Consider the following 13,481-nt stretch of genomic DNA (forward strand, 5'->3'; position numbering starts at 1 on the left):
CTTAAAAAGCATCTCACTCAACCAACACTTTTTTTTAAAAAAACAGATGAAGTACCTGGAGAGTAAGTGACCAGCCAAGGCCACTTTGCTATTAACAGAGAAAAACCCAAGTTACCTGACTTTCAGTCCAACGACCTTTTATACATCATAATAAAATGTAGCCAAGGGATCAAACTAAATAGATCAGGTTTAAAAGAATGAGATATACATGGAAAGACTGAACAGTCAGGTACAATCAAAATGAATACCCTGAAAGTACTAGTAACATTGTAGAAGAACTGGCCTGACTCAAAATGGTCATATTTCCTTACCCGTTTGGAGTTCTTGGATAGTTTTACAAAAGAATAACCCTGACAGTTGTTTCACTCCAAGTTTCCACATGAAAAGAAAGCCAGAAGTTTAGAAAACTAAGTGAACTTTGGCAACGCTGTGAAGAATGCCCCAGACAAAAGCGATGTTCTTACCTTAGCTAATTGTCAATGAATGGCAAAGTGGCAGCGCTGGCATGCTCCCCATCATTTATTTACACGGCAATTCTAAGTTTGTTTTCCCAAGTATTCTATCTTCAGATCTGCTTTCTAGACAAACTAAGAGCAGAGGCTAGCTCTTTATCACAATTAATACTATAATATTGTAATGTTTTCTCATATGGATGGTGATAAAGCAGATAGGACTACTATCCTTACCTACTCTTGGGAAAATCTAAAAAGAGGAACTACTAGAAAGCAGTTATTTCATGAGCATTTTAGAACAAATCAATAGAAACTGTAAGACATGAACACTTTCACAGTTACCTGGTCTTTTCTCCTTTGGGTCCTCCAGTGGGATCGGTTTCTTAGACACAGCATCCTTTACAGCTTGCCTTAGTTTCCTCTGTTCTTTTCGGTACTTCTTGAGAGTGCTTTGTTGTTTAAATTGCTTATTTTTTAGCTTGTTTTCAAGTTTGACTTTACTAGTTTTTAGTAACTTCCGAAAGCTTGGGATCTGTTTTTTATTTCTTCTCTAGAAAACAAGAAGAGTACTGCATACCCAGAAATTTAAACTGTATACTCAGAGCAAAACGTTGTCTTTAGAATAAGTGACATTCATGTATCGCCCTACTCTTTGCAAAGTTCTCCAACATATTTGATTTCCAACAGCCTCGTTAAGCAGTGATTGCTGTTACCTTAAAATTACTGATGAAAAAGCTAAGGCTGGGATCCCTGGGTGGCGCAGCGGTTTAGCGCCTGCCTTTGGCCCAGGGCGCGATCCTGGAGACCCGGGATCGAATCCCACGTCGGGCTCCTGGTGCATGGAGCCTGCTTCTCCCTCTGCCTGTGTCTCTGCCTCTCTCTCTCTCTCTCTCTGTGACTATCATAAATAAATAAAAATTTAAAAAAAGAGAGAAAGCTAAGGCTGATTTTATATGACTTGTCAAGGACTCCTAAACTAAGGAGAGCAAAACAGAATTCGTATCTTTGGATTTCAACGCTTGCTGGTAACCCCTCATTCAGAAATCCAAATTCCAGCTCTTTTTTTCTGTGAGTACAGGGGCAAATCACTAACCTTCCTATCTCTTTACTCATTAGGGGAAAAACAGACTTATCTGGAGTCCCTTGGCTCACATTATAAACTCGTCGAGAGCAGTACCCAGTTACCCACTTGAAAAATAAAGGTTCGAAAGACAGTCTCGAAGAACCCTTTAATGTCTCACACCCTACAGACACGACACTCCGTGCTCGTCTCACTGCGGCCCCCTGAAGCCAACTGTGCGCAAGGTGTGCGGCCGAAGAGGCTCCAGATCTAAGTGCCAGGAGGCTGGCAGCGCACACAACCGCGAGGGGGCCCCGACTCCGAGCCACCGCCTCCTAGACAAGCGCAAAAACTCCCCGAAAACCCACACCGGGGGAACCCTGGGTGGCGCAGCGGTTTGGCGCCTGCCTTTGGCCCAGGGCGCGATCCCGGAGACCCGGGATCGAATCCCACGTCGGGCTCCCGGTGCATGGAGCCTGCTTCTCCCTCTGCCTGTGTCTCTGCCTCTCTCTCTCTGTGTGACTATCATAAATAAATAAAAATCAAAAAAAAAGAAAGAAAGAAAGAAAGAAAGAAAACCCACACCGGGCAGCGACTGTCAGCCAAAGGGGTCCTAAGCCGCAGAGACCAGGCTCCTCAAGACACCTACCGCCTTCATCCTTAAATACGAAGGGAGTCCCGACGCTACGGTAAGACCAGGAATAGAGGTAACGCAGGAATCCGGAGGCGCCAACACACGCGCCCAAGGTACCACACCGCGCAAAGCGGAAGCCCCCGCTGGCTCCTCCCCATCCTCCGCCGCCGGAAATGGGGGCGGGACTTCCGCACAAGGGCTTGGCGGCGCGCCCTCTTGCGGCGCGGGGTAAGTGGCTTCCCTGGCGCGCGAGGGCGCGCGTGGAGACGCGTCGGCGCTGGACGACTGCGGGCGGGCCCGGGCGGGGAGCTTCGCAAGGTCTGTGATTCTTGCCCTGTCGCCCAATTTCCTTTAAAAGTCTTGGAGACGTCGGGCTCCGCCTTTCAAAACGAAAGGGCTTGATTTTTATCAGTCACCTTACTGCCCGTTGTGCCTTTCTTCACGCAGCTGGCCTCGTCTTCCTGTCAGAGATACTGACTTCTGCAGTTGGTGTTGCTCCGTCGAGGCTTGAGAGGCGAGGCCGACAAAGGCTTCTTCCCACCCCCCGGGCTCCCTGGGAACGTTGTTGTGGAATGGCGACTGACTCCTCGTGACCTTCCGGAACTCAGAAGCCTCGAATTCTTGGTACTTTATTTTGAGACATTTCTTGCCTTCGTTTTAACCGTTGTCTGATAAAAAGAAGTATGTCGGTGAAACCCTGCATTTCCGTATTTTACAACGATGACCTTTGTGTAAATTTTACTGTCTGCTTAATCCGCCAAAGTCATTAATTTCAATAAGATTTATGTAATTTGCAAGAATGTGTTTTTCAAAATGTTTGTCCCCCAAAGGCCTTTTTTTTTCCCTGAGTAAATTTAAGAATGCCATTTCAGTTTATTTTAAAGAAATAAAGTCAGTGATTTTTGAGCCTATGTCTCAACTGGAGTCCTGACCCCTCCAGTCCTAAGCCAGGTGGGAAGAGCCAGGAGGGGCTCAGAAGTCTGAGCTCCCTGGTGGGTGTTAGCGTTAAAGAGACTGAGAAGAAACCTGCCAATTTCTGTGTTCTAATTCAGAGACCAAGAATCCCATTCTATCTGGGTGGAATTCTTTCCCTCCCAAGTTCAATGGTTTTTCCCTGTTGTGCTCTCTCTCCTTCCACACACAACCCTCAGAAACAGCAGAGCCTGTCCCCCCTGGAGTATTACTTCATCAAAAAAAATTGAAAACATCAGCCTGTGCTCTTCCCAAGTGCCCAAATCCCTTCCCAAACATAGTAATTTATCTCTCATCACTCCCATCCTTCCAGCCTTACCTCCAGTCTCCAAGGGTGAGGCATCCCCATTTCTGTTCAAAACCAATTTTCTCCCAACTTCATCAGACTGCTGTGTTACTAATTATCCCCTTCCTGTTTTCCCTCTCCAGTGGATTCTTCCTTTCAACCTATTAGCATATTCAAATTGATTCCATAATTTATTTTCTTTTTTTTTTAATGTAATTTATTTATTCCAGAGAGAGAGAGGCAGAGACACAGAGGGAGAAGCAGGCTACATGCAGGGAGCCCGATGCAGGACTCCATCCTGGGTCTCCAGGATCACGCCCTGGGCTGAAGACGGTACTAAACCACTGAGCCACCCGAGCTGCCCCTATCTTCTTTTTTTTTTTTTTAATTTGAGAGAGAGACTGAGCAGAGGGGAGGGGCAGAAGGAGAAGGAGAGGGAGAAGCAGACTCCCACTGAGCAGGGAGTCTGACTTGGGGCTCCTTCCAGGACCCTGAGGTCATGACCTGAGGCAAAGGCAGACACTTCACCGACTGAACCACCCAGGTGCCCCTGACTAACTCCTTTTAATTGCTGTTTCATTTTCCAAAAAGCTGGTATTTTGGTGTCTCTACTTCCTCTTTTCTATTATGACAGCCCAAGTTTGTGCTAGCTTCTTGAGGAATTAAATCATTTGCTTGGCCCATTTTAAGTTAATAATCAACTTGAATCCTTAGATCATTTTTAAGCACTTGTTGCCAAGCTGACTCCCTCCCATCTTGAATTTGAGCAATCTATTATTTGAACACAAACTTAAAAATGGAAGTTAATGCGATTCCTACTAGCTTAATCTTAATGGTTTTTCAATTCTTTGGTCTCCAGCTTTGTATCATTTCCCATTAACTCAACCCACAGCTAAAGTCATTTTGGGTTCTAGGGCCTCTTGGATCCTCCAGAGTTTTCCTGAATGCTTGGGCTAAGAGAGATCACTGGGCTACCTCAAACTAGCTTCACAGGGATTGTACTCAGAGATTCCTATGAGCCCTTTTGAGCAGTCTGTTAAGAACCCATCTGGACCTGCCTATAACATTCCATTGTCCTTTTCATTAGAGTCACCAAGAACCTCCAAACTGTTTTTCTTTTTTAAGTGTGCACGAAGCTATATCATTTCTTTTTAACCTCACTAGATCTCTCCACTTCATTTGATGCTACACATTTCTCCTTTTTTACATTACGCTTTCAATGTCCTTGGCCCTCCTAACAGCCTCTTCCCTGAGTTCTTGTCCCAACTCCATTCCTTCTTCTTCATGCCTCTTCAATGTAGGTGATTTTCAAGGTTCTGGTCTTGACCCACTTTTCTACTTCTCATTCTACTTGCTCTTCCAGTGTGAGCTCATCCATCTACATATTGCAAAAAGATTTCCAAATCCTTTGTCCAGTCCATGCCTCTCCTTCCAGGCTTCTTTGTTATAGCTACCTCCTTCTGGACATCTTCACATAGTAACCATGGAACTTCATATAACCATGTTCAGAACCAAACTATTTTCTTCACTTGTACCTCTCCCAATATGCCCTATTTCATTCTTTTAGCCACAGCTAGAATCCCAGTATTTCCAGAAATGTTGGAACACAAACCAGGGCTTTCTTGGCCATGGTCTATAAATAAACTGATTTGAAAAATGTCACTAAGTATGCATGGAACAATAAGGCTTCTGGTGTTCCTGTCCCACAAGATAATTCGTAGAAGTTGTAACAAGGAACCTTAAAGAAACTAAAAACACATAATACGCTCAAAGGAGGTATGTTACTATTTCCTAATGAGAAATTACTAAATGGTGCCCGATTATAAATATAAATCTCCAAAATTCAGACATCAAGAACTTGAAAATGTGTATATGCCATTGGCCTCTTCCTTAGCTATGTAAAAATATACTTGAGAAAAATGTATGTATAGTTGAGAAAGATAATTATGTATGACCAAACAGATTAATCGAAGAGATTGTATAGGTGCTAAAAAAGAAAGAAAAGCTTGGGAAGAAATGACAGAGCAATGTATACTTAAATGGACCCTTACAGAAAGGACAAGTTCTATAAGTTCACATAGATGGGATAATATTTTCTGAGCAAGATCACACAGGTAGTGCAAATAATTTATGTTGTGGACCATCAGGAAATTAGGTTAAAGTAGCTAATAACCATCATTACAACTGATGATTAATTGTGGAATTAAAATTATAAATAAGGGACGCCTGGGTGGCTCAGCAGTTGAGTGTCTGCCTTGGGTTCAGAGCGTGATCCTGGAGTTCCAGGATCAAGTCCCACATCGTGCTTCTTGCATGGAGCCTGCTTCTCCCTCTGCGTATGTCTCTGCCTCTCTCTGTGTGTCTCGTGAATAAATAAATAAAAAATCTTAAAAACAAAATTTGTAAACAAAAGATTAATGCCAAAAAATAATAACACACCAACATCCTCTCAGCAGTTATTACACAGAAAAAAGTCCTCCACAAGTGATTGCAACTTTATACTTGAAGACTTTCACAAACCCTGCAAAGCAGGGCTGAAGTGCCAAGGAATTTTTATCCCTGAGAGCAGCCTCCAACCAGTGATAAATTGAAGTTGAAGGATAAATATACCAATTTGGTACGCTAGAAAATGTACTCCAAAGATCTCAGGCCCTAATCCCTGAAACCTGTAAATATTACCTTATATTGGTCAAAGGTGTGATTAAGGATCTTGAAATGGAGAGATTATCCTGGACTATCAAGGTAGGCCCTGAAGGGAATCACATATGTCTGTATGAGCTAAGAGGAAGATTTCATACAGAAGAGGAAGAAACAGTGTGACTACAGAGCAGAAATTGTAGTGATGTAGCCACAAGTCAAGAAATGTCCCAGCACCAGAAAGGGGAAGGGACAAGGGACATATTCTCCTCCTAGATCTTCCAGAGGGAGTGTAACCCTCTTGACAACTTGACTTCAGTGATCATGATTTCTGATTTCAGATCCCTCAACTTGTGAGAGAATGAATTTCTATGGGCATCTGACTGGCTCAGTCGGTAGAACATGCAACTCTTGATCTCAGAATTAGAGGTTCCAGCCCCACATTGGGTGTAGAGATTCCTTAAGAAAAAGTTTAAAATCTTTTTTTTAAAGTAAATTTCTGTTGTTTTCAACCACCAAATCTGTAGCAATTTGTCGCAATAGCCATCAAAAACTAATACACCAATATTTATACTAATCAATATGCCAAAGTTCTCGTTCCTAAGAGGTAGGATGACTCTGAGGCATCCTCTACATTGTCTCCCAGAGAGCCACGAAAGGCATGTGCACCACCTACAAAGCTAACCTACTCATCAGCCCACTCTCTTACTGTCCTCTTCCCAGTCTCACTTCCCCACCCCTTCTATCAATGGTTTCTGGACTCTTCTTGAAAATAAACCATTTGCGGGACACCTGGGTGACTCAGTGGTTGAGCATCTGCCTTCAGCTCAGGGCGTGATCCTGGAGTCCAGGATGGAGTCCCACATCAGGCTCCTTGCATGGAGCTTGTTTCTCCCTCTGCCTGTGTCTCTGCCTCTCTGTGTGTCTCTCATAAATAAATAAATAAAATCTTAAAAAAAAAAAAAAAAAAAGAAACCATTTGCCCTCAAATCCTTGTGTATTAATTTCTTCCTGGGGCTGCCATAACAAAGTACCACAAGTAGCATGACAAGTTTATTCTCTCACAGTTCTGGAGGCTGAAAGTTAAAAATAAAGGTGTTGGCACAGTTGACTCCTTTTTAGGACTCTGAAGGAGAATCTCTTCCATACTTCCCTCCTAGTTTCTGGTGACAGCTGAAAGTCCTAGGAATGCTTCAGCTTGTGAGTGCAAGATTCTTATCTCTGCTTCCATTCATACATAGCATTCTCCCTTGTGTCTGTGTCTTCACGTGGCTGTCTTCCCCTCATACTGAATTATGGGATCATGCTAATGACCTCATCTCAACTTGATTACATCTGCAAAGCTCCTATTTCCAAATAAGGTCACATCCATATGTACTGTGGGTCAAGATTTTATAATTTTTTGTGGGGCACATAATTCATACAACGTTGACTCAGGATCCAATTCAGGGACTACAACCTAATAATACAGCTATCACTTACTAAGCATTTTTTATGTTTCCCTAAGTATAAATTATTTCATTTTATCCTCAATAATCTTATGAGATAAATATTAGCTCCATATTAAAGTTATTGACTTAAGGATTAAATATACTCTAACAAAGTCTGCATTTCACTAAGTGGGGAATGTAATAAAATGCTAGTTCCACTAGTTGGAGTTTTTTTTTCACCAAAAGGGATCAAATGCCTTAAACTCTTTCCTAATCTGCTACATTATAGAAAAGGAAAAAATTAAAGAGGATCTTCCTAGGGTTTTAATATGTATTCTTTTCTACTTAAGATTTTTGTTAATAAATTGAATTTCTATGACATGACATTTCCTCTTTCTTGTATTAGTTGTTCATATCCATTATTTATTCATTGCTCTCCAAAATCTCTAGAGAAGGGGAAGTGGATTCCATGCACAATGTCATGTACAGTTTCTGATAGTCCCTTGGCAGCAACAGTTCCTCTCCCCTCCCTGTACCAGACTCTGCTAGGAGCTCTCTATGAAAGAATGTTCTGTAAAACAAGGACACATTGTCTCTAGACCTCTATTCTAAAGCTTCTGGGAAGTATAGCTGAGCAGGGATGAGACTACAGATTGAAATTAACATCTAAACTAACATGTAGATCATTTCACACCTCCCACAACGGTACCCCGCTTATTCTAATATTCTCTATTCCACCTATTACCAGAGCTCAAGTCCTCCCCCTGGTTACTACTTTGGAAATATAACATGGGCTTACCACATACACACAGAAGACCTACTTAGATGGCATTTATGTTTTGAATTGCTTTCCTTCATTTTCCAAGTTACTGCTGCTGATTATAATTAAAACCCCCTTGGGTGAATAAATGGATACGTAAGTGAAATAAGTGGCTATCCATGAATAGTATGATAAGAGGTCTGGATGATCTAAAATATCTCCTCCAACAGCTGTCACTCTAGAAAGAAGATAAGACCTGCCCCTATGGAATCTCTCTCTTGGGCCCATTAGTACAAAGGGACTTTTTAATATGCTATTTAGGACCTTTTAACATCCAGAAAAAAAGGAAATTGGTGGCTTCTGGAGGTAGCAAAACTGGGACGTGAAGGTGGGGAAGGATGTAAGTGGACAGGCTCCAAAATAGCTAGTTTTTAAACATGATCTATAATGTAAGGATGTATGTGTATATCATAATAGAATTACAGCTTTAGTGGGAATATGAGTTATCTATTTCTGCTTAATAAATTGCCCTAAAACTTAGCAACTCAAAACAATAAACATTTATTATTTCACACAGTTTCTGTAGGCTTGCAATTTTGGAACCATTCAGCAGAATGGTTCTGGTTCTGGAAGTTGCAGTCTAGGCATTGGTTAAGGCTTCACTCATCTGAAGACTTCGCTGAGGCTTCAGGATTAACTTCTAAGATGGCTCACTCATACGTCTCTTGACAAAAAGCTTCAGTTCCCTTATTGCCTGTTGGCAGGAAGCTTCAGTTACTTACCATGTACCCATCTCCTTAGGACTGCTTGAGTATCTTCATGACATAGCAACTGGCTTCCCCGAAAGCAAGTTATCCAAGAGAGAGCAAGGGGAAAGTTCTAATGCCTTTTAAGATCTAGTCATACGGGGCAGCCCGGGTGGCTCAGCGGTTTAGCGCTGCCTTCGGCCCGGCCTGGAGCCCCGGGATCAAGTCCCACATCGGGCTCCCTGCATGGAGCCTGATTCTGTCTCTGCCTCTCTCTCTCTCTCTCTCTCTCTGTGTGTGTGTCTCTCATGGATAAACAAATAAAAATCTTTAAAAAAAAATCTATTCATATGGCAATGTTCAAATCTGGTTATATTTAAGTCACCTAGGAGCTTTCAAAAACTAACAGTACCCCATCCCACACATTTGAAATCAAATCTCTGAAGGTGATGCCTAAGCTTTGGTGCTTTTTTACTCTTTTTAAGCTACTCAGATGACTCTAATACAGCCATGTTTGAGAATCCTATGTGGGGCACTTACTCTCAAATATAGCTGTATCTTGGAATCACTTGGGGGCGGGAATGGAAAACACTGGTTCTTTGGTCCTGTTATGGATTGAATTGTACCACCACTACGACCCCCAATTCATGTATTGAAATCCCACCCCAGTACCTCAGAATGTTACTAAACTCAGAGATAGGATCTCTAAAGAGGTCAAATGAGGTCATTAAGGTAGGCCCTAATCCTTATAAAAATAGGGGTCCTTATTAGAAGAGATTAGAATACAGGTTCAGAGGTAAGACCATGTAAAGGAACCACTAGGAAAAAAAAACAAACCACCATTTACTAGCCAAGAGGCCTTGGAAGAAACTAACCCTGCAGACACCTTGATCTCTGACTTCTACCCTCCAGAATCATGAGAAAGTAAATTGTAGGTAATAAATAATCATGAGCTCCTCGGACTCTGATACTTTTTTTATGGCAGCCCTAGTGAACAAATACAGGACCAGTCCTCAGAATTCTGATTTGATAGGAATGGATATAGCTGGGGATCAGAGCATTTTTAATGCTGTTTCAATGATTTTAATGTGCATCAAGGTTAAGAGCCCCTGCTTTAAGTATCCCGAAGTCTGACTTCATCTGTTTAAACAAACAAACAAATAAAAAGATCTAGTATTGGAAATCATCACCTCCACTATTCAACTTGTTAAAAGTGAGTCACTTAATTCAGACCACACTTGATAGGGGAATGAGAGTTCACTTTTTTTTTTTTTTTTGACAGTTCACTTTTAAAAGGGAGAAGTATCAAAAACATTTATGGACACATTTAAAAATAATCAGTGTTGCTGGAGTGCCTGGGTGGCTCAGTTGGTTAAATGGCTGGCTCCTGATTTTGGCTCAGGTCATGATCTCAGGGTCCTGGGATGGAGCCCCAGGTCTGGCTTTGTGCTCAGTGAGGGGTCAGTAGGGAGTCTCTCCCTTTGCTCCCCACCTCCCCTGCCCTGCTCCTGCTCTTGCTTTTTCTCACTAAAATAAACACATCTTTAAAAGAAATCAGTGTTGGGTTCAATGAACATTTATTTATTGGAACCTAGATGGGCACTGGAATTCAAACATGAAGTATTTTCTGTCACTCAGGACTAAAGAAATTGGAAGTTTTGTGTAGGTAGATAAGAGGCAACTTTAGAACACAAGATATTACAGGACTGTGATAAAGCCGAATGTTCATGAGGTGAGATGTAAATCATGGACAGTATGAGGGACTGATTTTCTCCTGAGCAGAGGAGAGAGGTTATTTTATAACCATGTGACTTCCCATTCTTGAAACTTTTGTAGGTTCTGAACTGAGAAGGACATACAGAGATGGTGACTCATTCCATCTTGCAACCCTTGACACCTGGATCATTATTTTTTATCTACAAATAATATTTACTGGTTTGTTGAATTAAATTTAACTGATGAATACAGATGAATCCTAAATATAGACTCACGTACTTCATTTGTTGTAAATTTAGATTACTATGGTTTAGAATACTGTTTTCTGTCACATATATATTTTTTTAACATGGTCAGCTCTTTTCTTTAGAATTTAGAGCAGTCACAGACAGAGGCATAAACCCTTTGAGGCCCATGGCCCACATTCTGTCAGTGGAATTGCTGTTTGGTTAAAATAGTGTGCCTCTGTGGGTCTCTGTGTGTGATATTTTTAATCGATTTTCTAATGCCTTTAGGTGGGGCACACACTCAGTATGCATTCTCTTGTTCTTTACTACTTCCTGTTGTCTAATATCCATCAGCCATATTGGTTCTTAAAGGCTTCAGTGTGAGACCCATGGATCTAGATTTAAAACTTTAGGATTTTAGTGCATAATATTATTTTGGCTTATTTTTTTTTAAGATTTTATTCATTTATTTTAGAGAGAGAAAGAGAGTGAGTAGGGAGTTAGAGTTTTCTGCTTGATTTCTTTCTCCTTATTTCCTCCTTCCTCCTTTTCTTTTTTTTCCCTTGAATGGGAAGGATCATGAACAACTTCCTCAGTTCTTAACACAGTATCATCATTTATCCAGCCAAAGACTCTCAGTTGCCTTTTTTATTTAGCACTATATTCAGTTTTATTTCTTTTCAACAATTCCTTTCTCTTCTCTTCCATAGGCAACTATTTTAATGCATTTAATGTAGATGCTAAAAATGCATTTCTATTCTTGTAAAAAGATATATACATTTCTGTTTTGTGTATAGGTATTTTTAATTTATGTAAATGACATTATGTTATTCTTTTCCACTTGACACTATTTTTTTGGTTTTACGTTATTTATTTGAGAGAGAGCATGTGTGAGCAAGAGAAGAGAGGGGGAAGCAGACTCCTCCTGAGCAGGGAGCCTGATGTGGGGCTCAATCTAGGGATTCCAGGATCATGACCTGAGCCAAAGGCAGACGCTTAACTTACTGAGCCACTCAAGACACCCCCACTATGTTTTTAATATTCATCCAGGTTTCTCTGTGTATCTAATCTGTCGTTACAAATTGTTGCATCATTCTCCATCATGGTTCATTTACCACTTATTATATATTTACTACAGCTGCACTGTCTTCAATTCCTTTCCACCTCAAACAACAATAACAATACACACACCCTTTAATGAGGGTCCTCTTCTCTTTTTTGTTTAGATTTTATTTATTTATTGGAGACAGAGGTGGGGGGCAGAGCTCCCTGGCAGGGAGCCCAAAGTGGGACTTGATCCTGGGTCTCCAGAATCACGTCCTGGGCTGAAGGCAGAGCTAAACCGCTAAGCCACTGGGGCTGCCCTAATGAGCATCCTCTAACATCCTCCTAGAGATCTGTGAGAAAATTCATCTGAAGAGTATAACCAGGAATGGAATTGCTGGGTCATTGGTTACATGTTCACTTGATTTAACTAAGTCATGCCGGCTGGGTCTCCAGAATAGTTGTATTTACCAGAGATTTTCTGTTCTATGTTTACTTCATCCCTACTGCTAACAGAGCATTCTGGATTCTTCAGTTCTTTTTCTCTTTTACACCTTTTATCCTTCATATACCCATAGTGAGCGCAAACCACCAGAGTTCTATTCTCCCCCAGGAGTCTAGACCCAAAGCTAGTTTACCACATTCCCTTCAGGAATTCACAACACACTTATACACTAAAGATAATCATCGTCTTCTAAAGGAGATTTCTGTTTTCTTTCTCTAAATATTTAAAGTACTGTAAGATTATCTTTCAGCTCATAATTTATATGCTCCTCCATGGTCCCCTTTCAATTCACAAATATTTCTTAGGATTTCTGGTCACTAAGTGGACTGAAAACAAGTTGGACCAAAGAACTTTTTGACTTAGTCTCAAAAACAAAACAAAACACATAAGTGGCTAATATGGGAGAGAGGTGGGGTGTGGGACAGGTTCACCTTAATTACTAGTCAAAGTAATTTGAAATACTTAAGAATAGTTTAAAAATACCTAAAATTTGGGACACCTGGGTAGCTCAGTGCTTGAGCGTCTACCTTCGACTCAGGGCTTGATCCCAGGTCTGGGGATTGAGTCCAGCATGCAGCTCCCTGTGAGGAGCCTGCTTCTTTCTCTATGTCTCTGCCTCTCTCTGTGTCTCACATGAATAAATAAATAAAATCTTTTTAAAAAAAAAAAAAACCTAAAATTTTTTCTATATTCTTTTCTCTTATAAAATGCCTTCCTATTATACTTTTATAATAAAAATAAGACTTTACTGAAATAAAAAGGGAAATATTTAATCTACTCCAGGTCTGGCCCCAAACATTTCTGAAAATACTAACACTTAACAGATTTAGTCCTCCTTATGCTAAATTTATGCAAAACTCACTTCATTATAACAGTAACAGCTATTTGCAGAAACTGTCACTATTTTTGCAAATCTGTCAATAGATTGTTTTTGTTTTTTTAGTTTTTGTTTTTGATATTTTATTTCTTTAAGAGAGAGAGAGAAGGGGCAGAGGGAATCTTGAGCAGAATT

The 13,481-nt window shown here is 40.9% G+C and overlaps 1 protein-coding gene and 1 long non-coding RNA gene across 3 annotated transcripts in view; one reads left to right on the forward strand and one right to left on the reverse strand.

The window, feature by feature from the left end:
• The window catches only part of NOC3L (NOC3 like DNA replication regulator), a 32,034-nt gene extending 29,736 nt beyond the window's left edge, over positions 1-2,298 (reverse strand). For both annotated transcript variants that reach the window (XM_055300243.1, XM_055300242.1), the window contains exons 1-2: positions 2,162-2,298; positions 795-1,002 (exon numbers count right to left, since the gene is read on the reverse strand). In XM_055300243.1, coding sequence (XP_055156218.1) covers positions 795-1,002; positions 2,162-2,170 — 217 coding nt within the window. In that variant the 5' untranslated portion in view covers positions 2,171-2,298. The remainder of the gene's footprint in view (positions 1-794; positions 1,003-2,161) is intronic.
• A 54-nt stretch (positions 2,299-2,352) lies between these two features.
• Positions 2,353-3,052, forward strand: LOC129493764 (uncharacterized). The gene is made up of 2 exons (XR_008661207.1): positions 2,353-2,464; positions 2,594-3,052. It is a non-coding gene; the product is annotated as an uncharacterized LOC129493764 (long non-coding RNA).
• Positions 3,053-13,481: the final 10,429 nt, after the last annotated feature.

This window comes from Nyctereutes procyonoides, unplaced genomic scaffold (assembly GCF_905146905.1).
Source record: "Nyctereutes procyonoides isolate TBG_1078 unplaced genomic scaffold, NYPRO_anot_genome, whole genome shotgun sequence".
NCBI classification, from domain to species: domain Eukaryota; kingdom Metazoa; phylum Chordata; class Mammalia; order Carnivora; family Canidae; genus Nyctereutes; species Nyctereutes procyonoides.